This window comes from Neolamprologus multifasciatus, chromosome 12, assembly GCF_963576455.1.
Source record: "Neolamprologus multifasciatus chromosome 12, fNeoMul1.2, whole genome shotgun sequence".
Lineage (NCBI taxonomy): Eukaryota > Metazoa > Chordata > Actinopteri > Cichliformes > Cichlidae > Neolamprologus > Neolamprologus multifasciatus.
In genome coordinates, this window is record NC_140450.1 from 19321058 (window position 1) to 19348577 (window position 27520).

A 27520-nucleotide genomic window follows, 5' to 3' on the forward strand; every position below is an offset into this window, starting at 1 on the left:
ATAATAAAAGTCAAATGGGTAAATAAAAGAAGCTTCTTCATATTTAAACACATCGATGATATTTATTAAAGTACAGCCTTTGGTAAAATACAAGTCATAGCAAAGATCGTATATACATTCAAATGAAACGTCACGGCTTGTGTTTCTGGTGTTTTAATCACAGGTAAGGCTTTTTTGACCTTTTTGGCAATTACCATCTATTTTTCACAAAACCTGAGTTTTACAAATGAGGTGCTGAGAACACAGTGTCACACCATCGTTCATAATACTGTGCAAATCCACCAAAACATACCACAAACAGAATAGATGGACTGAAGTCAAACGTCAGGAGTAAAATCATAACCTGCTTGATAAAATAAGCTATTTTAATATTTAATATTCTTGATCGCAATAATAGTCAAACTTTTATCTATTGACTCAAAGTACAAGTAAGACAGAACTGACGGTTAACGGTTTTCTCTTTTGGTTTTATTCGAATAATTATCAAATTACTAATAGGCAGTTTAAAGCTTATTTTTAGATGGACTACATTCAAAAGTGAAAGCTCATTCCTGGTGTAATATTTTTAACTAACAACGATAACTAGCACTGACATATTAAGTCTTCCATTTCATGAAGCCTGAATAACTTCAGGCTCATTAGACTGGAAATAGTTGAGTAAGGCAAATTCAACACTCAAACTTGTGCAGAAATACAGCAAAGTGAAATGTGCATCACAGTGATAGCCTGGGGGCTGGGAAACTGTGTTCCTGGACTGAGTGAGTGAGTGCATAAATGAACAATGTGAAAGACTAACATTTTCAAATGGGAAGGCACTCAGTAGAACAAAAGTTTAGGACACGCTCTCCTTGTGCATTCTTTTTTTAAATACCTGAACTGTAATCTTAAACGCAAGATTCACCGAGTTTTGTTTTAATTCATCCCGATAAGAAATCATAGGTTAACTGTCGCTGGTGCTGTCCATAGTCGCCAGTAGATGTGACAGCTTGGCCCTCTGAGACGGAGTGATGATGTGGCTCATTTGGATGATGCAGTCCATGGCTACGTCAGGGTTGGCCTGGACCAGACTAGACACAAGGGGAAGTTGTCTTTTAAACATGTTCTCACACTGATGACTACAAGAAATGACAATAAAGCTTGTCTAAGAGAGTTCAGGCTGTGTGACTAATACTAATGTGTAATAGTAGTGAAACTATATTTGCATGTGACTGGAGAAAAAATTGTTTTCAGTGGCATCAATTATAATCAAGAAAGTCCGTTTGATCGTCTATCACCACCATCACTCCACAGGCATTAAATTACTTTGCCAAACCCAGAATGTAAGCGAGGCTTTCACAGAGTTTCCGGAAAAATACTGGGAACTGATTCAGTTTCCCTTAAAAATAATGCAACTCTGCAGGTAATTTTACTCAAACATGATCAAATGTGATAAGTCATTCTGACCAAAACACTTAATTATGTACACAGTCCAGCTTCTTTTATGAATTTATTGAGATTAATAAACTAATGTTCTGTGTGTGTCTCCATACCTGCAAATGTGTTTCAAAGTGTTTTCTCTTTTCAAGTATTTGATGTTCTCTCGAACAGCTGACCTGATGCCATCCTCTTGGGACAAATGCCTCTCAAGCCACTCAACTACTGCTTGATTATTATCCCAAAGGTAAGCCTGGAAAAGCATGAGAACATGTCTTTAAACCTATGAACAGTGATGCATGGAATATATAATGACTTGCTCATGGTCTGTGATCCACAGCCAAAAAAAAAAAAAAAAAACTTTACTAGACATGACTCGGATGAGCAGTACATAAGTCTCATAATTTCAGTTTGATGATTTAAAATCTTTGACAATTCAAAAATGTTAATGTAAATAAAGTAAACTACTCTCTAATACCTGCATTTTTCAAAAAACAAAAACAAAAATCGAACAGAGCAAATTGAATTTTGTGCAGTAACTGCTGTTCTCACATACCTTCACTGTTCCCTCGGTTTCAACAAACCAGCGACGCAGCATGGACTGCATGTGCCCGTCGCTGAGATCCTTGTTGGCTTGTAGAATCTCACTCTTTACCACCTGCTCCAATAGGAGGCGACGTAGGCGCCAGTAGAAGAAGCTGCGAGCATTCTTCCAGTCCAAAATATCCTGTTAAGAGGATCAAAAGGGAGCAGTAGCATAAGTTTGAAAAGCTTGGATTGCATTGTAATTCCTGGTCTCTCTCACACACACACGCATACACACGCACACACACCTGATACCAAATTGTTCATGAAGTGCTGAAGTGCACACTCACATTAATGACCCCCTTCTCTTGCATCCGGCCTGGGGTGTCATGGAGATCAACAAACTGCACTGCCACCTGGTGGTAGATGGGCAACAGAAACTCCTCCCTTGCTTTGAGTTTTGCCTCCAACTCTTTGCACTCTTTGTCAGACAGGTCTGAGGAAGCTTTTAAACAGAAGAGCTTTGAGTCAGCTCTCTTTAACGTTGTAATGGAAAAGAAAGTTCAAATATTTAGACCGTTTGATGACTTGAGACAGAAAGAGGCTTTACCGAGTTGCTCAGCCAGACTAGCATAGACCGAATCCAGCCTTTTCATGGTTTTCAGGAGGTCTTTCCTTCTGTATTTGATCTCCACTGTACCCTCAGCCTCCAACACGCCCCCTCTGAATAGAAAAAGCATACCCAGAAGCATAAACGTCAAACTTACCCTCAAAATCCATCCATTTCTAAGATTTGAAGCGTTACTTTTCTGCATGTACCTGCTCTCCCTGTCAGCATAGAGCTCCATACACAGTGGGTTGATAGTAGGGTCTATCACCACCCAGGAACCCCCTCTCAGTTCAGCCTGTGGTGGAATGTACACCAGCACTGGTTGGCGGAAATCACGCAGAGCATCAACAATGTAGGCCCCAAACTTTAATATCTGGTCATACATGTCTGGAGAAAGGAAGACTTGATTAACACAACAGCGTTTGATAGTCCAGAATGCAAATATTTTGGCAGTTACACAGCTCTTTTTTTTAAATGAAATGCAATAATGAATACTGCATTAAAAGTGCAGAGCTTCAGCTGTGGTTTATCAGATCATAATGAGACATGAACCATCTCAGCCTTGCTCTCTAACTGTGTCTCTAAATCAGTCAACCTGAGCTGTCCCTCTAATGTTCTCATTTCTAATCTTGACCATCTCGGTCTCTCTCAATTAAAGTCTGAATATTTCCAGCTAGGCCTCGTGCCTTTTTGTTAATGTCACCATCTCCAAACCCATCTATCCTTCGAGGTGCACACCTCAACACTGTGTCACTGTCCTCATATATGTCCTGCACCACATGTATGAGACACTTCTCTCTAAACTTTTAAGCTTTGCTGTAAATATAACTTTATTATGAGATCCATAATTTTAATTTAAAAGTGCCTAAACAATGAAAAATATCCGACTGTGCAAATGTCATCAGTGTGGACTGCATGTCATGCTATCTGTTTGCAGAATTTAGCATATTCATGGTGTACCCTTCATCCCCCCAGAGAAGCCCCTCCAGTTGGCAAACACTATGAGAGGCAGACGTTCACGGTTGAAGTCACAAATCGCCTGAGCCGTCTTAAAAGCTGAATCTGGAAACCACACCTGGCCCGCCTGCTGCAGAACCTAACATGAACACACAGAATATGGAGTTTAAATGCTCTTCAAATAAGAGTGATGGCTTTATAGGTCTTTATTATACGGCAAAAATGCAAAGAGACATTCACTCACTTTAGATTCTGAATCCAAGTTGGCTGGATCTGCTGGCACAGTGAACTCAACCGTGCGAGTTTCAACAGCGATGACGCCGAGGGGGATTCCTCCTAACCTGTGTTCATTCAATTTGTGGTTAAGGTCTAGTTGCAATTTAGCATACATATAAAGTACGTTTCAAGTGCACAGATTTACCGTGCTCTCCCAACCACCACTGTTTGAGCCCAAGAACTCAGGATCTCCATGAAAGAGCCATGGTCAAAGAATCCACTCTGCCAGGCACCTCTCACCACTAACAACACAAATGAAAAAAGGAAATAGTTTCATCTACTACTGACATAAAGAAGTTTTAGAGTTTAGATCTTGCAGCTTACGCGGGTGAGGTCTGCCAGCTAGCATCCAGCGGGGGTCATACGGTGCTTTAGTGGGAGTAAATTCTATCTCTCTGTCCACTGGATCTGTAGTTGCTATAATGGGCACAGGTGAGTGTTTGTCCTGTGAAGACAGAAGAACTATATGAGATGGTCTGAAGGACTGCCTGAGTTATTGTATGATTATATTTAGACCACAAAATGTGCGAAATTCACTCATTCAGCAGAACCTTTGGCATGTAAGAGAGCCACTGCAGGATAGTAAAGACACCCTCAAAGTCATCTGGCACACTGGTGTGTGTGACTCCATTATTGTACATGATCTGAACTCCGCCAAGCTGGTTGTTGGAAGTATACACCTCTCTGCCCAAAACCTGGAAAGAAACAGGAACTGACACTTTTTTTTCTTCTTCTTGGGGACAGATGGACAGACAGCACACCATGCATGAGCCCATTGGTCCCTTAGCTGGATGAGCGAAAGACTGATTAGACTTACTAACCTTGTTTAGAGCACCTGACCCCGTCAGGATAATGTGTGAGTTCTCTACTTGAATCACTCGCTGCCCCAAACGGACCAGATAGGCTCCAATTCCAATAGCACGACATGTCACCTGCAAGAGCACCAACAGGCTTACATGAAAATCTCAGGGACTCTGGCATGCTGCTGCTGCTTAAAATCAGATCCATGTTCTCACCAGACTGATTGTAACGATCTCTTCATAGGCCCGAGAAGATTCTCCAGCAATGGTGCCTGAGCCTCGCAGATTCTCAACACCAAGACCATCGTCCTTCCCAATAACGTCAGTGATGATGTACCTGAAACAGGTGAAAAATCTCTATCATTCAAATCAGTTCAGATTAGTTAGATTTCAGTTAAATATTTTAGATTTCAATGAACAAGCCTTTTATTCCCACTCTTGCCTGTTATTAACAAACTGTAGTTTGTGATTTGTCTTGCTTGTCGTCTGTCTCTCTATGCTCGTTGAATATTTCTTTAATAAAACTGTAATGTTGTAACGTCTTTACCTTAAAATGTAAGTCCAAGAAAAAAACAAGGGGCCACAACATAAGAAATGAATGTGTAAAATACTTTACAAGCATCCAAAAAGTAAAGGATGTCAAATACTTTGCAACTTCCTGTGAGCACAGATCGTACCTGGACTCTCCACCTTCTTCTACATGCTGACAGTGAACAGAATTGGTGGCGCTGATACGGGTGTAGTCCTGAGGTGTCAGATAAAGGTATTTGAAACCCTGCAGGAAGAAAAAACAACCCACTATAAATGTAAAATAAGAGCTGCAATAATCAGTGGTTATTTCATCTGCTTTCACAAAGTGAACACGTGTAGAGACCTTGTAGGGGTCAGCGGGGTCAATCCAGGCCACGTGGAACATGTGTTTGACTTCTTCAGCGAGGCCAATGCGCGCCCCACTGTTGGCTGCAAGGTAAATTCGGGGGATGCCTTCTGTGCGAGCCAGCTCTGAGGCTCTGACGAACAGCTCGTCCTCTTGAGGGCCGAATGAGCCAATCATGTGAGTGATGTCATTACAGATGACAATAATGTCTCGGCCCTCTGGGTACTCCGGAGTTTTCATTCTCATCCTGAAAGCAACCATTCCCACCTGGAGGAGAATCATTATAATCGGTGAAAGCGTCGCTAAAGAAACATCCTTTGACGAAAATGATCTTTAAAAACAAAACAAACAAAATAATAATAATTCCTACATCGTTGTCTCCAGGCAGGCGGTTCATCTGCGCCAGTCGGCCTTGAGGGTCCAGGACGAGCTCAGTGCACATCAGCACATCCTTTGGGCATTTGTCCCCTGGACCCCAAAGTTTCAATAACGCCTACGAGAAGAGTTTCACAGTGAGCTTAGACAACATCAGAACATCAAAGACTGAAATAAGTAAATCAGTGAGCTAACAGTACCTGTCTGAACATCTCAGGGAAATCATAGACATATGTAGTACCCAGAGTTTGAGCCTGGAAGCGTTTGGCCTGCAGCAGGTCTTTTGTCACATAGGGGGTGTTGATTAACATCCCGTGCAAGGGGCCCTGCTTATCCCCATATGACTGAAACATGATCTGAGAAGGGAAAATTGGCAAGTTGATTTTTTACATTTGTATGACAGTGAAAAATAAAATATGAACGTCTGGTGGTTTAAAAAAAAAAAAAAAAAAGTTAAACACACTGTCCTCACCTGTCCAGAACTTCGGTCAGTGACTTCTTTATACAAGCTGATATCCAAATAATAGCCAGATTCATTAGTAAGGAACAGGCGAATGGGAATGGCATTCCCAGTCGGTGTAAGGCGGATGTTGATCTTCAGCTCTGCCTGAAGGACGCGCAGCTTCCAAAGGCGACTGCCATATCGCATCACCATGGAGCGGACAGACTCCTCGATCTGATAAATCAAAGATCAGGACAAGCAAGCATGTTACATGTGAAGTCTGAAGACTTTACAGGTCACGGTTTAGGTATCGAATCTGTGAATGTGGACTACTGATACAACAAAATATTAGTAACAAACAAGTAGGAAAATATTAACAGCAGTAAAACATTTATGAAAAAAGAGAATCATACCTGAAAGACTGATAAAACACTAATATTATGTAGCGTATATTTAAAAAAAAGTCATAGCACAATTTATTCACCAAAATAAAATATACTATAATCTCGAGAACTTTATGCATATTTTTGTCTTAATAACTTATTGTGAAGATATACTGAAATAGAGATTGCAGAACACTGACTTTAGATAGGTCCATGATAACAGTAGGGACGAAGTTGAGGAAGATGTGATTGCAGTCTGTGCGAACACTGGTGTTACTGAAGGCCACCTCCAGCTCATCCATGGCTTCCAACAGCAGACGTTCTCCCTCATTTTGAAGGTATTCAAATGAAGCTTCCTGGTTATTAATAAACATGTAGTGGCTTTAAGTTCTTTGAGTGCAAAAATCTTTTTCAAACAACAAAATAACACATGCTACAAGCACATTTCTCATCTTGTTGGACATATAAAACAAAAGTCAAAATTTGTTCTGTTTACTTACCTTTGTAATGAGATCTGAATGGCGGATAATTGCTCGGATGAAGAAGCGGTAGTCCGTAACTTCAGCACCCTCCTGAACACGAGCAGCTCCCAGGTAGAGGTGCATCTTGTGGTTGGCGCAGGGAACAGCTGTCAGGTCAAAGTTCCTCATTCGGTTGAGCTCCAGCTGAAAGGCCAAAGCTGGCTCCAGATTCCGGTAAATACGATCTTCCTGAAACTGAAGAGAAGCACAGATTCAGTCATCGTTTCCTTAGAAATGACATGTCAGCTCTGTAAATGCAGGTTGTTTAAAAACACTTACCCCGTCTCTAGCTCTGAATGTGAAGAACTTGGGGAATTCTCTCTGTTTAAATGAAAATTTAAAACAATAATTAGACTGCAGCCTTTCAAAGTAAAAGTAGCCAGCAAGGACTTTCCAAATGGAAAATGAAATAAAAATGGAAAAACACGAACAATAGGATTTAGCCAAGGTAAGTATCCCCCCAAATCTTGATTTTATGAAAAGTGATATGTGAATGAAATTAAAGCCATCTATGATCATGATGCACTGCACATAAGATACACAATTACCTTCTGTACAATCAGAAAGGTGATTCTCCTTATTCCATACTCGAAGAGAATAGCTTTCTGTAAAAAATAAAATAAAATAAAAAGTCAAAATCACTAAAAAATTTTAAAAAAAGGAAAACTGTGATCTGCTATTTAAAAGAAGAATGCTTTATTTTAGATTTGGTTGGTAACCTTTGACTGTCCAAAAGCAGTAAAGGCTCGGACCAAGGCATCGTCATCTTCTGTGTCTGCTGTTTTTATGGACACATTAATGATGTGGATTGGGTTCTCCCTGGCACTCTGCAGGAGATAAAAGAGAAATCAGAGCGTGCATATATAGATTAAAACAGTCTAATTATTGTTAAGCCCCGTCCTCCTTATACAGTCACAGCCGCTCACCTTGAAGTGCTCCTCATCGTAGAAGCTGGAGCAGGACTCAGAGAAAGGAGTATTCTCCATAAGTGGCTCAGCAAAACTGGAAAGAACTTCATCAAAATTCCTGCAAAAACAAAAGAAAGACATTAACATTTGATTAATTTCACTTTGAGATAATTCATCAAATTTCAAATTTCAAAAAAAAAAAAAAAAGAAAAAAAAGACCTTTTGAAGTCATCAAAACACTGGAAAGCCACCATGGCCCCCATTCGCTGGCATGGTGGAGACAAGGCTCCATCCAGGAGGAGCTCACTGCCCTGCCTTCTCAATTTAAATTGGCCTGATCCACTGACTGGCACAGGAAGCCTAAAAGAATATATACATTTAAAAATAAGTCAAAACCACTGGACAATGAGGTGAGACATGTTCTTCAATAAAACTAACAAACAAGATGCCCATAAATTCATAAAGAGAGCAATTAAAGCAAGAGTGGATAACTCGTCTTGTCTACTTAAAAACAGATTACAGAGTGTCACCACCATCAGATCATATTGGAATTACATACAGGCGATAGCAGAGGCAGCTTAAAGGATTTTTTAAGGTTACAAGTCCTAAACATAAACTTCTCAGTCAAGTCCAGTAAGGGTGGGTAACAGGTTATATATACACACAACTGACAGAACCTGTTAGTATCAGATTTTGTACAGTGATGAAGTCTTAAACTGCCACTCATTTCTTCATATTTTGCTGAAACGGAAAAAACAGTATATAAGGCAAAAACTGAGTCTGCACAATTCTGACAAGCTTGAAAGTAAAGGTGAGACCACCTTTATTTATCAACACTGTCTGAACTCTCTCAGGCAACTTTCTTCTAATATCTTTATGTAGTCTACAGGAATAGTTCTCCAGGCTTCTTAAAGGACATTCAAAGCTCTTCTTTGGATGTTGGCTGCCTTTTGTTCTGTTCTCTGTGAAGATGACCCCGCATTGCTTCAATTATGTTGAGGTCTGGGTTCCTGGGAGGCCAATCCGTTACTGATAGTACTCCACTGTGGTGTTTTTTTTAATCCAGGTCTGCTTTTACTGCACTGACAGTGTGTTTGGGATACTTGTCATGCAAGTAGGACTATTTTGACAAGATTCCAAACACCACTGATGGAAATATAGCCCTAAATCACAACTGTGCCTCCACCCACAGAGGGCTGTATACACTCACTGTTCCTCTCTCCTGACTTCCTCTGTACACATTGATGATGATTTGAAGCAAAAATGTCAAATATGGGTTCATCACTCAAAAAAAAGATCTGTTGCTGTTGCTGTGTAATTTAGCGAACATCAGCCTTTTCTCCCTGTTCCCCTTTCCTAAGAATGTATCCTTTACAGTCACAGTCTTTGACAGTCTTGGGTGGATTTTTTTTTCCTGACAAAGACTTAACCAGCTGCAGCTTTTTGTTTGTTATTTTAAGGCCTGAAACTTCTTTTTCCAGTTTACTCTTTTCTTTTTAAGGACACACTGCATAGCATGGCAAGATATGCCAAGTTTTTAGCTAATAGATCCTTTGGCAATCACCTTTGAAAATAATCAGATATTAGGATTGAACTGAAAATAAATGGAAAAAGCCGCCAATTTCAAAGAAAAACTTTGAAAGTCCTCCAGAAAGCCAGAATAACTGATGACCAAGACCACTTTGGAAAAGAAAAAAAAAGCACAATAAAATGAAGTCTGGCTCCTTGGAAACAAAATATGACAAAACAAGGGGTGGCTCAAGACTTTTGCACAATACTCGGTCATTTAAATTATGGAATATAGACATTGTAATTCTGATTACCAAAACGTTTTACTGCCTGAATTTTATTATGTGCCTATGTGCATGCACCTTTGTCTCCTGCTTACGTGGCCCGATTATCTGCTGTCTGGCTGATTAGCTAAATAATGTATTTTTATCTCGGAGTATAGGGAGGATCGCCAAGTCAAGTCATCAGCTAAAGTCCAAGTGGTGTCAGTAGATGCATGACTCAAGTCCGGCTCAGTTCAAAGCTGATTCCTCACCAGGAAGTGAGCTGAAAGGGATTATGAGCCGTTGTAATCCAGAGCAACTGTTACTATATCGGGTTTTAGATTTGCAAATTAAAAGTTGGAGAATGCAGGCTGGCCATTAGGTAACAACTAATGTAATTTCAGGCCTGAGGTTTTTAAGAGGAACATGAAAAAAAAGCTGAAAATGTGCCTCTTAAAAAGCCCAGCTATGCTTTACATGTTGAAAGAAGCAGAAAAAAAAATCAGATGGCCCAGTTCAGCATAAAAGTGAATTTAAAAGGACAAATCAGTCCTTAAGCAAATGTATCTGGGCAGAAGGAAAAAGCAACATGATGCATCCAACATGCATTTCTGTGAGACAAACAGACGATACGGTGGTTTGGTTGTTTGGGAGGAGCTTTACTCTACCTGTTCAGAGTAGGGCTGCTCCCTCTGAAATAAGATTATTAACAGGTGAATATTAGCAGTGCATTTTCAAACTGTATGTCTACTACGTCTGGTAATATGATTAGACTGAAGCAATTTTAAAGAGACTAAGCACATTCACATGAAAGTCAAGTATGGCAAAACTGCATTCAGGGTTAGCCATATGTTACTTCACAGCACCAGGGTGGCACTGCACCTGTACCCCATGGGGACAGGTGAACATTTCTTTTCTGGATTACCGGTAATCGATTAGGCCACCATTGTACAGAGGACACCTAAATTATGTTTTTAAGGCCTGGATTTCATATGAGAAGCCTCTTTAAAGAATCCCCATCAATACAAGTGAACGATCTCCGCAGAGAAAGAGAAAGCTTACAGCATCGGATGCTACAAAGAGGAAATATGTGGTCAAATTTGGAGGTGGTAGTGACTCAGAAATTAGAGAATATCATTTGATTCGTCCGTGGCTCGGTGTGAAGGAAAAGTGTCACCTGTTTGGATGTGATGATGGCAACATAAACTGAAAGTCTACAGCGCATGTTCCATCCTGCAGCTGGTGATGCTGGATGCTGTTTAGCTCATAGGCGATGTAACCTCTGCGGACGTACACCTGAAAGTCAAGACAGAACAACAGAATGATCATTTAATAAAAACGCATAAGACAGAAAATTCCTGTGTGAATGCACTAACCATACCTCCAAAGCAGCCATGCATACAACTTGATTGGAGTGATAGAAGAAGTTGGGCAAAACGTCAAAAATTGAGGTTTCAGAGAGAATGAGTTTCTGTGGCAAATAAAAAATTATTAAAAAATTATTCACGGTATAAATGTGCTGCTCTAAAGTGATGTAACAAAAACGTTGTTGTTTTTTTTTAAATACAAAACACAAAGCCAACCTTCAAATTCTCTGGACAGAACTGGTGACCATACATATCAATGGCTGACAGGAAGATGGACTCCACCTGGTTATGTCTCAGTTCATATGATGGTAAATGAGAAGCAATCAGGACCTATGAGATATTTGCAAATACTATAACAACATAGTCAAATAAAATAACTTTAAAGCAGATGCATGATTATTCAAACTTCAACAAAACATATGCAGTTAGATCTGTAATTTGTTGGACAAAGACAGAATCATGTAGTTTTGCTTCTGTCAATCACCACAGTGGATTTCAAATCAAAAAACCTTGACACAATTGAAGTGACAACTTTCAGCTTTAATTCTATGGGTTTACTACTAATTATAGTAGTTTTTATGCACAGTCCACCATTTTCAGAGGCTCAAAATAACTGGACAAACTAACATAATTTTATATATAAGAACTGTTTTTAATCCTTGGATGAAAATCCTTAGAAGTCAGTGGCTGCCTGAAAGTCTAGAACTCATGAACAAAAGGCTTTGTTTCCTCCCTTAAAATGCTCTGCCAGGCTTATACCACAGACACCTTCAGCTTAATAACTGAAAAGCTGCTTTGTTGGGTTGAGATCAGGTGACAGACTTGGCCAATGAAAGATTTCTGGGGGGGAAAGGAAAACAAAACTTTTTTCTTCTTCGGAAGAATATCCCATTTATTTGCCTTTGACAAACTCTTGGGTTGTGTTTGCAGTACGCTTTGGATCATTACCAGTTTGCAGAGAGTACAGGCCTGTACACTTCAGAATTCATCCTGCCGTGTCTATCAGCAGTCACATCATCAATAAACACTAGATACCCAGTTCTACTGGAAGCCATACATGCCCGTGCCATAGCTTTGTCTCCACCATGTTTACAGATAATGCTTTGGATCCTCCTCCATATTTTTCCTTTTCCCATCAGTCTGGTACAAGTTCATTCAGGTTTCATCTGTTCAAAGAATTTTCTGCCACAAAGGTGCAGCATCTGTCAGATCTTTTCTGGCCAATTCAAATCTGGCCTCCGTGTTCCTGAGTGTAACCAGCGGTTTGCACCTTGTTGTTCTTGAGGGGTTTTTTTTGAGACATTATTTTCTTAACCACAGAAAAAAATTCTGTCACCATCCAATTTATTTGTCTCCTGTGGTCTTTCAGGCCTTTTGGTGTTGCTGGGCTGGTCAGTGCAGACCTTCTTTTTAAGAATGAGACAGAATGTTGACTTGGACATTCCTATAGCTTTTGCTTCTCTCTCTCTAGAAAGTTTACTATATTAAAAATAAATAGCAAAACTCAATGCAAGCTCTCTTACCTGTCTAGCTCTCAAGGCTACCTTTGAGTTCTCCATCTTGTTAAGCTGTGTGAGTTCATTCAAAATAGCCATGAGCTCATCTGCCAGAGTGGGATCCCGTCCACACAACTGATCCTATACAAAGTTAAAGACAAACCTTCATCACTGTCCATCCACGTGACTTTGTGTAGGATGAACGGTTATCAGGTTTGCTTCAGTGAAAAACAATGAGAGCCTTACAATGAGTATTGTGACCAGGACGTTCTTCTTGGATACTTGAGCATGAGAGAAGATGTAGTCGAGCACAGGACTCATGTCAGGTTTGTGCTTCTCTCTCAGGTTGATGACACACTTATCATAGTGAGCTGTTAAGGACCCAAAAAAAAAAAGTGTTTCCATCATAACGGAGCTGCAATTGCAATAAAGAAGAGGTGACATAAAACCTGAAGGGGTGCTGATGTTACCTTGCTGAAACTGCATCTCTACCTGCAGGTAGCGCTTCAACAGATCGAGAACCACAGATTTCATGTAGCCACGGATTCCACTCCGATATCTGAACAGAAAAAATTCAGGTGTGTCAACAATTACAACAGTAACATAATTCAAAGATATTACTGCTACTACCACTACACAATATGCATCTGACCAAATGGAAAAAAAAAAGACCTCTGCACCAGCTGTACAATGCTCTGAGTGTTCATGAAGAAAACCTCTCGGTCAGCTTTCCTCTGCAAGGTTGCTGCATGGCTGTCTAAAATGTTTGCAATCTGGAATCAGATAAGCCAAACGTCATCTTATCACACTGGTAAAAGCGATTTATTTAAAAAGCTCACAAGCAGCCTTTGCATAGCATTTTACCCTTTGACTGGGGAACTGGCAGAGGACGGAGGTGATGTTGCTCGCATACTGAGCCATGACTTTGCGGATATCTTTCTCAACAGTAGGTGGAATACGGCCAGCCACGCTGGTCATGATCTCTTGAAGTTCCAAAAGCGGTAGTGAGGGGTCCCTTAGAGTCTTCATCAGGGTAGCAACCCACTCTTTCAGCTGTAGGTTTACATGCAAACATGCTCGTATACGTCAATAAAACGCTTTTGTGTCTTGTAATGAGAAATCTGCAGTGGCAGAAGTGCTGATATATACCTTGGTGCTAAAGTAGGGTTCTTCGAGGCAGTACCCATCCATGACATTAACCAGGTTTTCAAGAACACTGTGGAACACCTGGTGAAGCTTTTCCCCAGCCATGGGAAGTGGCTGCTGAGGCGGTAGCACCGCTGTGTTGAGTTCCACCTGTAAAGGAAGTGGAAAGAAAATGAGAGTAGGTTTTGACAGCAATTTCAATAACAGGAAGAACTTACACTGAAGTAAAAGAAAATAAAATGAATAGATACAGACCAAATATGTAAACAGGTAAGTATTGCTAGAATTTTTTGCAAAAAATTCAAAATGAAGATTTTGATGTGCTCTGGAATAACCCACCCTGTGTATACTGCTGGGATCATCCAGATCCATACGTGCCACCACACAGCCAGGCTCCAGAACCGCTCCCGGTCGCTTGACAAAGTGGATACAGCCAGACTGCTGCGCAGTCAACGTCATCACCATCTTCATCACCTGAATAATAAGGACAAGTAAGCAAAACGAACCAGCACAAATGGCATAAGTCACAAAATCCTATCCACCGTATATTCTGTTACCTCAATCTCTGCATAAGTTTCCCCTGCAAAAATATGATCTCCATCCTCAACCATGTATTGCAGCAGTTTGCCAGCAGAGGGCGAGCGTAGGACTGTGGGGTCATTCTCCTTCTCAAAAACACAGGTCTTGTTGCCAACGGTGATGCGAAACCTGAAAGGTTAAAATAGTACCGGTAATGAGTAATCAGTTAAACCAGAAGTAAATAATCAAACTGAAAAGAAAAAAAACCCAAAAACCCCGCAGTGGTAGCCTTGCCTGTCCACTTCTTCCTTCATGTAGGTTATATGGCTGCTGCCATTGTAGCACAGCAGGAGGCCGCCATCGTTCAAACGGTGGACATCTATTTCGATGTGCGAGCCATTCATAATAACGACATATGTTGTTGGGGACTGGCGAGCCACCTGCAGGAAACAGCAGTGATAATCTATTCATTAAAAAAGGTAAGAGGCTGAATTTAAAAATAAATAAATAAATAAAACAGGAAAGGAACAAAACAGATACCTTCAGACAGAATTTGACTCCTTCATATATTAGGTCCACATTGACAGAGTTGAGCAGACTGTTTGCAGGCAGTACCTGACCTCTACAGATGCAGCAGATAATGTTTATAAGAGTCAATTACATAAAGACACAGGAAGAGCGCTGCAGTGAAACATTAACGACAAGTGCCTACTGACCTTTCCAGGGAATGTAGATAGTCAGACATGCTCTTTCTGAAGATAGCATCTGCAACAAGCAAAGCCCCACAGACAACACCAAGCAGGGTATTTGGTCTCTCTGCCTGCAGAAAGAACATGTGGCTTTGTGAATTAAAGGAATTATGCACAAGTTTAATGGTCCATATGTGTCTTCAGTCTCTTACCTGCACTTTCTCTGCAATGAGATGATCCAGCCATCCGGTATCAATGTCATTGTTTCTGAAGCTTTCGGTTTCAAGTAATTTAATGAGGTATTCGACCGTCGTCCGAAAGTCACCTCTGATGGACAGCTCTTTCATAGCCACCACCATGTTTCTGGAAAATACAGAAAACCCAAATACATACACTAACAATCTAACACCAATTAAGGCTGACAAATTTAAGACAACTGTACTGCTGGCAAAAGCATGCTGCATCTTCTAACAGAGTACCGCTTTATAACACCATGGGCGCTTGCAGATACTGGGTTACTGGCCATTGCCACACAGCCTACTAGTAGCTGATAATAGGAAAAAATGCAATTAAAATAAAGGAGCTTACGAAATGGCTTCTTCACGGTTCTCGCCCCATGAAAAACAGTGTCCAAACTGGGAATCTGCAAATTCATGTAGGCCACCAGTCGCGCCCACACTGAAATAACCCCAGACGTTCTTACTGCTGCGGAAGTTCAGCTCCTGCACGGTGCCCGAACTGGGCTTGAACCCCTGTGAGTGAGTGAGTGTGAATCAGTGGTTTAAAAAACATGAACAGTACATAACACAGTGTTATGTTTTCTGGTTAATGAAGCTGAAGTCCACCTCATCTGGGTTCTCACTGGTGATCCGTGCAGCTATGACGTGGCCTCTCGGACGAGGGACGCAATCTGGAGACTCAAAGTTAATAATGGTGTCACCCCAGGGACTTTCTCCAAAAAGCACACGTATGTCCTTAATTCTGTGAAGTGGGATGCCCATCGCAATCTGTGAGAGATTAAGCAAATATTTAGATGGGAGAATCTGATCAGCATCTGTAGGATCAGTAAAAACAAATTTCTCATTTTGTTCCTTGGGTATAATTATGTGTCTGAACCTCCTAACTGAAGTTTACCTGAAGTTGAGCAGCTGGCAAGTTTACATCTGCGATCATCTCTGTACAAGGATGTTCCACCTGCAGGCGAGGATTCAGCTCCAGAAAATGGAAACTTCCATCTTCAGAGTAGAGATATTCCACAGTACCTGCGCTCACATAGCCTACGATCTTGGCCAGTTGCACAGCACACTAGGCCACAAAGAAATAATGAGGAGACAATATGTCTCTCAGAGCAGACGTTAGGGTGTTAGCATTAGAATACAAAGACATAAACTTACCCGCTCCATTTGCTCTAATGTAGAAGCGGGAGCGATGGTGGCAGGAGCCTCTTCGATGATCTTCTGGTGCCTCCTCTGGATGGAGCAGTCTCGTCCAAACAGTGAGATGGCATTTCCATACATGTCCCCCAGTATCTGGACCTCCAGGTGTCTCGCATGCTGAGCCAGCTGCATGATGAAGATGGGTGAGCCGGGCACCTCCGTCTGGACCTGCACTCAGAATAACACATGAAGTGTAAAGTCTTCTTGTTCCTCGACAATCACAGCCTATCCAATCACTGTTTATATAGTATAGAGCTGTAATCTGGAAGTCTATCAAACTGAGTACTGTGCCATTTTATTTTATTTTGTCACCATGCAAATTAACAACTGAGTGTGGACATCCTGGCTACTAAGAAAATTAAAAGAAACTGGGTATATTAGACATTAGTTTGTAAAATGTAACTGCACAAACCTGTCTAAAGAAACCTGGGAAATCATCAGAGCACTCAACTTTCCGAATACCCTTTCCACCTCCACCCTCAGAGGCCTTGATTACAACCGGATAACCAATTTTCTCAGCTTCCTGAAGAGAAAAGAAAAATGCGCACCAGACACAACTTATAACCGAAAGTATCTACTAAAGATTTCGATTAAAACAAATTAATTTGTAGATATTAATATTGTTGATTTGTTACTATACTTACTGCTATCCCCTCATCTACATCGTGAACACAGCCCTGTTTGTAGACCTCTGGAGGAACATTGATGACATTGCCCTCTCTTTGGTCCTCTTCAGCCCAGTCCAGTCTCAGATCTGGAGCACAAGCACACACTAGGTAAGAACAAAGTGGTCCCAACTGAGTATGTACTACATAATAGAGTCTACGCCATGTGCAAAATAGCACATTACAAGCATGTAACAGTCATGCGACCCACTGTTTTTGTTTTTTTTAACAATCAGTTCTTCAAGGTTTGTGGGCATTCGTTCACATTTTTCTTTTAAGGACCCGCCACAGTATATCAGTTGGGCTAAGGTCTGGACTTTGATTCTGACTCTGGTATACAAAGTAGTTCATGACAGACTGAGTGACTGCAATGTGCACAGGTCTGTGCCACCACTGTGCTTTACAGTTGTTATTAGGTGTTTATGCCGATATGCTGTGTTTGGATTTCACCAATCACAACGCGCTGCATCAGGGTCAAACATTCCACTTTGTTCTCATCTGTCTGAAGGACATTTTGTTTGTTCGGTAGCAACTCTGCAAACCTATGCCGTGCTGCCACGTTTTGTTTTGTTTTTTCACAGGGGAGGGGCTTTTTCCTGGTAACTCTTTCAGGCAGGCCATGCCTGTTCAGTCTTTTTCTACTTCCACTGTCAAGAACGTGCCAACTGAGGCCTGTGGAGTTTGTGTAACTACATCTTAATCTGGTGCGCAATCAAATTTCAGTCTACTCCAGAGAAGATTGAACAATGTTTTAAATGTTTCCTACTTATGATTAATCACTGTAATATGATGGACTTTAACTTGTGTGAAAACTGATTTATAACCACTCTCAGATTTATGGGCAACAACAATCGCTTCTCTGAGATCATTGCTGATCTCTTTACTCCTCAGCATTGTGTTGCTGAACTTCTGCTTTTGTAAAGATGTTCATATCTGCTGATTACCAGTTAATCAAGCACATTCAATTAGCAGCACCTGGCTACTACTTACCCTCTTAATTCCTATTGAAGTAGTAAAGGTGTACATAGCTTTCACAGGACTGCACAGAGCACAGTGATAACTCTCTCACACCTGCTTAGAGCTGCTTTGTTTATGGCGGAGTTAGTGCAGAGAGGAAAAGCATCACCTGATCCACTCCACGGTAGTGTGGGAATGTCGGCACTCTGGGCCACAATGGAAGAAGCCACTTTATCCCCCAAAGCCCACATTGCTTTACTGGATGGCCCTGAGAGAAACAGCAGAGGTCAATTTATCATGAGAAGCAGCACAGAGCTTTCTAGCTAAATGAAAGTAATAAAATGAAAGAAACTGCTCTTTTACCCAAAAATGAAATGCCCGCTTTGCTCAGGAGCTCAGGCAGTTTGGGATTTTCAGATGCATGACCCCAACCAGCCCAGACAGCCTGTAAAGAGCAATGTGCACAGAAACAGACTGTTGTTTATTTACAGGCAGAGAAAGTAACAACTGAATACAGCACGGTGGGCCCGTGCTAAAAAGAACCGCTGTTTAAATAAACGGTGAGTAGCACCTCCACTTGAATCCTTTTTGCAATGTCAACTATCAGCTCCACGTTGGCATAGTTGTTATTGTTGGTGCCACCAGGTACAGGCACATAGTGGTCGGCCATTTTAATGTATTCTGCAGGGAAACAGGCAGCAAGGCTCAGAGCTCACACACAGTAAGAAAAGCATTTCTACTGGTTCATCACAAACGTTTTAGGCGATGACTGATAACAATTACCTGCATTAGCTTTTAAGTCTTCAGGGGTTACCATGACAACAAAGCGGATGGTCCTCTCATTGCGAAACATTTCATAGGACCAGCGGCGGATAGAGCGCATACATTTAACTGCAGCGATGCCATTATTAGCGATCAGCACCTGTAAGAGGACCCAACATAAATATCGCTCAGAAAAATGTAGATAAATTAGAAATTCAAGAAGGGTTTCGTTCTTACTTTTTCTATGACACGGCTGCCACCGAATCTTGTGACAAACTCTGCAGGAGAGGCCACGGTAAAGTCCCTGTGCAGATCCATCTTTCTGTGTTCACGTCCTTTTTTCACCAAGTGAGGACCAGACATGCTAGGCCTGCATTGGAAAGTTCACAGTTAGTCTTGACCCCCCCAAAAAAAGTGAACTGCATGAAGACAACAAGCAACTGAATTTAAACTGAAAATCAAAACCCAAAGTCTAGAATCAGTCTCTCTGCAACAGGCAAGGGCAGCCTGTGGAGCAGCCCAGTTTTTATACCCTTAAATCCAAGAGTCTACGCACTAAACTCAGAACAGTGCAACCTGAACACAGTAATAGCTGCAGATATTGCATTGAATCTACCACTCTTGACGGCCCCTTTTATCAGATGTTCACCACAGCTAAGCCAATAAATGTACATGTGTTGTTATCATGGTGTAATCATGCACACTTTACCTTTAGTCCAATTTCCTGCTCATTATATACACACAGCATAATTCCTATCGCCTGGATGACTGAGAACCTACCTACAGTGACATGTTAAAGTGTAGTGTGCTTAAAATGTTTTTGTTTGTTTTTCTCCTTTATACCCCGTGAACAGTAGTGAAAACACCCCCGATGACTACAATCTGGAACAGTACTGGAGAGATGAAGCACCGTTCTTCTAAAAACTGCCCTTTATTTGGCGTTTTGATTTTGGCAGTGCACCGTCTCACATGTCAGAGCAGTGCAGACATTCAGCTGGAGGTAATGACTCAGAATAATCATGACCCAAAATAATCAGTCATTCATAAATAAATAGTCAAATCAAACACAGACTCTTGACAATCTTGGCTAATAAACATTGTGTAATTTGTTGAAAACAAAATGTCTTAAGGGTCGGTGGAAACCAAAATCATCAATCTTTTGAGGCCCGGCTTCAAAAATCAGAGTTAAGAGAACAGTTAAGTTGTTTTTTTTAGCGGTATGAGTCATTTTGAACAAGTGCAGCCGTGGACCCTTCACCTCTGCCCACAGACTACCATGCAGTAGTGGTGTAAGGACAATGAAATGTTTGTCTCTGTTATCACTTTTAACATAACAATAATAAATCAACTACAGATAAATATGAAATAAATGCAAATAAGTTCAACTGAGCTGTACTTATTTTAAGTGATATCACACCACATCAATCCCAACACACACACACACACACACACCGAGCAACGATAAGAAACAGGCGAAGCTTTTTCCCCATGTTTGGAAATACATAACTGGACTGCACAGCACCAGAACATTTGAACATTTCACGCACATACCATCGTTATCGTCATCTGTCCGCCGGGGTGCCGTTCAATCCGGGGTTTCGCCGTTTCTTTTTAAACCACCCCCAGGGAGAGACGCCCTTGCCCCATCAGTGAAGCCACACAGTAAAGCTGCAGCGCGGCAGCAGTTTGTGCGCCTGTGCTGATATGTGAACTTTACACTTCACTCCTGTTCACTCAGGGAAATACAGTCTGTTATTGTGCTGCTTTCTGGTAACGCTTTCCATTTCGGTATCAACCACTTGCTGACTTTTTTTCCGGGACAAGAGGGTTTAGTTTAACCCGATACGCCTACTGCGTTGCACAAACAGTGATAATCTAATCATAACCACGACTTGGGGATTACTAGAAAAATCGGTGGCTTGTCGCAGTGACAGGCTTGCGGCAATAATGACTGCTTGATTATTACCGTTTCCTTATATGCGTGCAAGCTGTGCACAGCCCGTAAACTACAGCGGCCCTTCCTGTTCACAAACAAGCCTACAAAAGGTGCTGCAGCGGCACTAGTTTCAACACAGAGTAACTACTAGTTCTGCGTTTAGTTTCCACATACCAAAGTATCGCATTACCGAAAACTGCAGCAGCCCTCTGCATTATCGGACTTACCTGTGGAGATACGGGAATAAGCTGATACTCGGGTAGTCGTTTCCCTCCATGATACATCGCGCTGTGTTACTACTAGGATAAAAAAAGAGTTTTTAAAACCTAAAACCAAAACAAAGGAGACTTCCACAAAGTGCTTCCTCTTGTCCGCTTCCTCCCTTCTCCCCTCCCACATGTGCAGCCGCATATCTGCAAGTAAAGTCCCCTGAGCCAAAGCGCTGGCTGCTCTTTGGAAACAAAGCGAGCAGTGCTCCACTAAATCCATTACTGGAAATGTTTATTATTGGGCATCAAAGGGCTAAAAACGGTCGCGCACGACACGAGCAGACTTGATTTTGTTTGTTTGTTTGTTTTTAAGTGCAGTAACAACAAAGTATAGGAAGACGCTTCGAAACATCTCACTTTTCTCTTCTTCGCCGTGTAAACCACAACATACCCACTAACACGCATAAATCCAGGCCGATGGAGCTCTAGTAGCTTTTTCTTGGCTCAAGTGTTTTCCATCTAACGTTCATACACATTCACGCTCCAGTGGGCGCATCAGAGAATAACTTAACCAAAGATATTTAGTATTGACTGCTCTACCTGTTGAGCTTATGCCAGTCTAATAAATATCCATGTATTTATTGTTTTTATGCAATAAATACATGGATAAATAAACAAAAATAAACAAAACAGTTTTCTAATTGAACAAAAATAACAAAATCTTTGTCAGCTAGTGGCTATCTCGTGTCTAGAACTTATGGATATTCATCAAGAAACGGTTTCTAACTTTGAGATTTGCTGCAGCTTGTTTACTCTTCAAACTCCTGGGTTGGCTTCAGGGTTTGTTTTGGGTCATTGCCTATCTGTGCTGGGAACATGAAGTTCAGTGGCATTCATAGCCACCCATTTACACACCTTTTATTTATTACTCACACTCTAGTGGTGATGGATAGATTCTAATTTGGGGTTCAGTGTCTTGCCCAACGACACGCATGGGCTGAAAGGAGGCAGAGATTGAACCACCGACCTTCCAATTGGAAAATGACTTGCTCTATTTCCTGAGCCGCATTTTTCCCATCCCTCGGATATTTATATTGATTAATCTGTGTAAGGAATAATCATCCAGAGACTGAAGATATTTGGCAAAGATTAATCTGACCTTTCTATTCACCAGGCGGATGTATGGTTTGCACCCTATGGTGGGTCTCTACATCTCTGTTTGCTCAAGTCTTCTTCTGAAAGTAGACTTGAATAAGTATCACTTGGATGTCATTTTCCAATTTCGAAAGAGAGGAGGCTACAGATTAGACACCTTTGACAGTTAAACCCTTCATTTAATATGCATATGAATACCCTCAAACTAAAGCTGAGGGTCTGCAGTTTAAGCCCATGTTTATTATAGAGTATAAGCGTAACCCGAATATGCTTTTGGTAAATGTTATAATAAAAACTGTTTAAACAGCAAAGAAAGAAAGAAAGAAAGAAAATTAATAATAAAAAGAAGAATATTTAAACTACAATAAAGACCATAAGTCAATTCAGCTGCTCGTGTCAAGCTAATTACTTACCTGTGTGCACTGAAGGAATCCTTGTACCCTCCATGATATCACAAACCACCCGTTGGTATGAAAGTAATTCTTAATTCACCGATATATCGCAGAGGAACAAGAAGAAAACTAACATTTGTTGATAATTTCAAAGCGCTTGCTGTGCTCTGACCTCGACTAACGCCACCACCGCTTGTCAAAGTCATTGGCTGAGGCTCTTGTTCCATTAATAGAGCCAAGATATTTGGCACGTGACAATAACACAGGTCAGCTCGTGCAGCTTGTGGAGACAGGGCACGAAGGAGCATGCTACCGATGCGATAATGTGTGCCCAATTTTTTTGGGAATGTTCATCTAGACCTAAAAAACAATCCAGTTTATGTTATGCCCTCATTATAGTGGGAATGTATAAATGGTGTAAGTGAACAGCTTGCTGGTTTATAACATGACAGAGCAGTAAAAACACGCCCCAACCTATATAGCTGACATTCATTTATTTAAAGCCCTTACTTGATGACCGTTGAGCTGGGCTGTGGTACTACAGAAGGTGCCTGTGGAGGGGAAGATTTGATGGTGGAGGTCGGTGGCTGAGATGCACCGCTTGGAGGTTTCGTGACCAGAGGTTCCTCGTCCGAAGAGTTATCCTCTGATGCTCCAAGAATAAACTTCAGGCGCTCCCTCGCCTTAGGTCCTGAGCTCAGCATTGGTGGGACGCTCTTAGAAGGTTTTTGGGTGGTCGGCAGCACCGTTGGTTGTTTTGAATTTGCCTCCATGGAGCCCTGCAGGGCATTAGAGTCCACTGTCCTGCCATAAAGACCCGCAGATGCACTGGCAGCCTGAGGCACGTCATGTTCAGCATGTTGTGAGGCAGCTGCAACTGTTGACAGAGGATCCATGCCTGCATTAGGGCTGCGTGCAGTGGGCACGTCCTCCTCGGCTGCAGAAGGAAGTTCCTCCCCTTTCACGGGCATTGTTACGGTCTTACTATTTATCCTCCACAGCAGCAGAACCCACAGAATAAATCCCCAAAGTGCAAACTCCAGCATTCACAGACATCCTCCTGAAACTGCAACAGGAACAAGGCGGATGTCAAAACTAATTCGAGAGAACAGAAACATTTTTTCATCAAATGTGAGCCAAGTTAACAGTATACCAACTGTCTTTTTGACACTTGGAATGGATTTTCTGTAAGTGCATTAAAAACTGGAGTCTGAACTATGAATGTGAAAAATAGTTTAGTGTCAGACACCACCTGGTGGCTGAAAGCTGCAGCTGTAGTTTTGGTCTAAACCAGGGGTCGGCAACCTGCGGCTCCAGAGCCGCATGCGGCTCTTTAGTCCTTATACTGCGGCTCCGTGTGGTTTGGGAAAATAAATTAGTATTTAGCTGAAGTGTATTTTATTTATGTTAGTTCTTTTTAACTTGTAGTTCTAAATTGGAAGACTATTGTGATATTGAAATATAAAAATAAAATTATATTCTATTATTTTTTCATCGCTCAAAATAAGAGTCACACTCGCGGTCGCGGAAGCCGGTGTACCCGCCGAAACGCCGTGCATTTATCGAGACTTTCAACCCCAGGCAGGCCAATTATAGATCTTCGGATCCACATTATGTCAGCAGCTATTCTCCACCGTGAACTATGTTAAAGACAAACACCGCTCACGCCTGGCAGATGACAGCTTACAGTCCTGCGTAAACTGACTTCGTACAGCCCCGATTAGCAGACGCTGTGCGCAGAGGTTCAGGAGCAGAAGTTCCATTGTAAACATATCACGGCAGACCGACGAAGTTTGCATGAACACGCTTTTCAGCATCTCTTTATTGACCACTTTTCACACACGGTTGCTGTACGCATACAGCCGGCTGTAGCTTTTCACCTCACAGCCCGACATACACTACCAACAACACAACAGCACAGATAGCGCAGACGTAAAGGCAGCGAGGCATGATTGCGGGTGTCGCTCAGGTGCGTCCGCCTCCCCTGCAGCGGCGCTGCAGACCACGCCCCGCCGCACGCATTAACCTGGTAAAATACATATTTAGGCAGAATTTTGCAAATATCTATTTTTAATTTTTCAGCAGCATAGTGCTTTTTTACCAATTATTTTTTAAAAGTCAGGTCAAGGCTCCAACAGCCCAGAGGCGATATAAGGGTGGTGGCTGACAACAGTTTTTGTTTTCTACATGGATCATTTTAGTTCAGCTGGGTGTCTTTCCTTTTGTTATATTTCTTTAAGAGTTCAAAATGTGTTGATTGCATAAATAAAATGTTATTTTCTCTGTAGCACTTCATGGATTTCATAAGCAACACACCTTAGTTGTTCACACAAAGCATAAAGGTAAAAAACAATATATACAGTGTTATCTTCATTTTAGATGTCAAAAAGTATTTGCGGCTCCCAGTGTTTTCTTTTGCGTGGAAACCGAGTCCAAATGGCTCTTTGGGTGTAAAAGGTTGCAGACCCCTGGTCTAAACAAAAGGGTCATTCCATCTCAAATCATCTCATTTCTTGATCATGATCCATCTTTGAGTTGCTGGAAATCTTGAACATGTATGATAATTGCCTGTGAATTCCTATCCTAGATTTTTTTAAAGCCCATCTTTCAGGCCTTGTTTGGCCCCACACTGTAATTAAAGCCTTCAGTGAAGTCCCATATTTGAATATACATTAATAAAACAAACTTAACTCTGCAAAAGACAACTAAAGACAATGTCTGAATGGTCTATAGCTGTATTTGACAATAATGAAAAATAAAATATGCAAATGCTGGAGTTGGTACATTAACTCTTATCTGAGATAATAATTTTGATAAATATGTGCAGGATTTTAATTATCAAAAACCACGTGCACTTTGTCCTGGACGAGTCTGATAATTCATGTTAAGAATAAAATTTATTAAGACGCATTAAAAAAGACAACAAGTACTCATATAATCTTCTCTGAACATGCAAATAAATGCAGCAAATCAATTAAGATTCATTAAGAGGAATGAAAAATGAATTCTCGGTTCTTATGAAACATTGTTGCATTTTTTTAAAGGGCTGCTTTCATGTTTTATTTTTTTTTTCGATTTTTCCCAATTTTTCAGTGTAACTTTCCCAAATTACAGATCCTGACTAATTTTTAATGGTAGAAAAGGCCACAGTCAGGGTATAAAGGTTTGTGATACATAATGCAAAATTTTGAATTTGCAATTGTTTTTTGGAAAATATGGTCAAGTAAAAGGTGATTTGAGATGAAAGGACCCCAAAGAAATATGGAAAAAAAAGACATTTCTAGATTTTTAAAATGGCATAGACTGTTTTAACTTGGCATTTCAGGGCAAATGATGACTATAAAAACAACTAGAAAACAACGAAGTAATTGCTTTTTTCCAGCCATTATTATGTTTTAATTGTTCAACTGTTCATATACTTAATGTTTAAGACTATTTTTTAAAAGATCACTATTAAATATTTGTCTTTCTCCTTGTTGGAAAAAAGCACAATTCTTTTGATGTCCAAACTTAATGAATCCCCATAAAAAATAAACTCCTCTTTAAAGCATATTAAAATACATCATGACTATAAGAAAAACTGAAATACTAAGTAGTGTTTGTCTCTGTGTACTGTTTAAGTTACTGATTTGAAGGTCAGAGGTCAGATACTCTCTCAGGACAGCAACACTGACGTTCTTACTTTCATATATTAAGAAAATTATTCAGTAAATTCAGTCAAACAGAAGCAAGAGAAGTAATTACAATCTACACAGTCACGTGTATACTTCAGGTGACTAAGTCCTATGTATACACACATGAGTGTGTTATCTATGACAGCTGGACCTGGCTGCAGGCTACATTTCCCAGCGAGAGTCCTGTAAACAGCCTGCCTGTAACAGCTGACATGGAGAGCATGCGCTGCTTCATGTGGGGTAAAGGTCAGCACTGAGGGAATGAAAGGAAGGGAAGTTCAGGTGAAGGAGGATGGAAAGAAAAAAAACATCCATAAAAAACAGCAGCAATAGCAGGAACACTTGAACACATCCAAATACAGAATATACATTACACACACGTGTTCTTTGTCCCATTGAAAGATATCATTGTTTTTTTGTTTTGTTTTTTAAATTAACAACAATTATAAGGATTTATTAGCATTCATTTTGTATAATAGAAGCACAAAATTTGTGAATTTATCCTTTGGAGCAAATTTAAAGCTGACATAAAAAAAAAAAAAAAGGAAAAGGCTAAACCGTCACTTTCCTCAAGAACAACAAGATCTGAATGCATTAATGCATCCAACTTTTGGCGTGAACATTTTACCTCGTAAACATACAAATATTTGTGAACTCTAACAGAAAGGTTGAACTAAGCACAACAACTGATTCTGCCTGACATAAAGGTTAAATCAGCACACTGATCGCATCTTTTCCAGAGTTCAGTCTGGAGAAAAACGAGACTGTCTTTTAAATTAAAGTTAACGCGTAAATCAAAAATTGCCATTTTTACTCACCTGCACAAACTCAGAAACCGGGCAGCTATGCTCCCGGGTTGTTGATGGCGTTGTTTCACACAGCCAGAGAGCTACAGTACCAGGCTAACCGATTGAAACCCACTGATTATTTCCCACACCTCCACACCACTCGGAACTTATTATGAATTAAAACACATCCGTCATTATCTTATTAATGTGACACAGACCCCAGAATCCCTCCAAACGCTACCGCTGCCAGTGTCTTTATGATTATAGACAGTGCCTCGCCAGCAGCTACAAATGTCAAAGTCACCTACCACTACCTCCACTGCTCAGCGGATTGTGCGTGGGGAGGGGGTCCCAGAGTTAAGGGTTCCTCCAAAGATCGTGTACACTCGAGATGTTCCTGCTCGATAGAAAAGCAGTAAGCATCTATATTTCCGATCAGCGGAAAAATGTTTGGTTCCTCGGTCTTCTGT

The 27520-nt window shown here is 40.9% G+C and overlaps 1 protein-coding gene across 5 annotated transcripts; it reads right to left on the reverse strand.

Moving 5' to 3' along the window:
* Window positions 1-33: 33 nt before the first annotated feature.
* acacb (acetyl-CoA carboxylase beta) lies at window positions 34-27397 on the reverse strand. Of its 5 annotated transcripts, XM_085180332.1 has the most exons (54): window positions 27081-27397; window positions 23099-23654; window positions 19134-19266; window positions 18918-19056; window positions 18706-18815; window positions 18498-18579; window positions 18304-18402; window positions 17157-17266; window positions 16925-17035; window positions 16471-16680; window positions 16211-16381; window positions 15922-16083; window positions 15665-15828; window positions 15289-15439; window positions 15104-15207; window positions 14928-15009; window positions 14682-14827; window positions 14426-14576; window positions 14208-14342; window positions 13872-14018; window positions 13587-13775; window positions 13395-13495; window positions 13193-13281; window positions 12969-13093; window positions 12750-12863; window positions 11443-11556; window positions 11241-11330; window positions 11037-11155; window positions 10528-10551; window positions 8307-8447; window positions 8106-8205; window positions 7899-8006; window positions 7728-7784; window positions 7459-7500; window positions 7159-7374; window positions 6859-7014; window positions 6306-6509; window positions 6034-6189; window positions 5829-5951; window positions 5456-5725; window positions 5259-5356; window positions 4798-4918; window positions 4603-4713; window positions 4333-4476; window positions 4106-4226; window positions 3927-4023; window positions 3750-3846; window positions 3509-3644; window positions 2758-2935; window positions 2549-2661; window positions 2289-2443; window positions 1970-2140; window positions 1530-1666; window positions 34-1067 (listed from the first exon to the last, which is right to left on the reverse strand). In XM_085180332.1, exons 2-54 carry the CDS (start codon window positions 23632-23634, stop codon window positions 941-943), a joined length of 7287 nt encoding a protein of 2428 aa, XP_085036458.1. In that variant the 5' UTR covers window positions 23635-23654; window positions 27081-27397; the 3' UTR covers window positions 34-940. The 5 variants fall into 5 exon arrangements, with proteins under 5 accessions (XP_085036458.1, XP_085036459.1, XP_085036462.1 ...); XM_085180333.1 differs by lacking the exon at window positions 10528-10551; XM_085180336.1 differs by lacking the exons at window positions 23099-23654; window positions 27081-27397 and adding an exon at window positions 22610-23066.
* Between the last annotated feature and the right edge of the window lie 123 nt (window positions 27398-27520).

What these genes read in the sequence shown, in the direction of transcription:
- acacb (XM_085180332.1), bottom strand. Translation starts at nt 23,634, where the DNA reads ATGCTGGAGTTTGCACTTTGGGGATTTATTCTGTGGGTTCTGCTGCTG. An exon ending in CCAGTGAGAACCCAGATGAG is followed by an intron (nt 15,829 to 15,921) that starts GTGGACTTCAGC and finishes ACTCACTCACAG; the next exon opens with GGGTTCAAGCCCAGTTCGGG. An exon ending in GCCTGCCTGGAGACAACGAT is followed by an intron (nt 5,726 to 5,828) that starts GTAGGAATTATT and finishes ATTCTCCTCCAG; the next exon opens with GTGGGAATGGTTGCTTTCAG.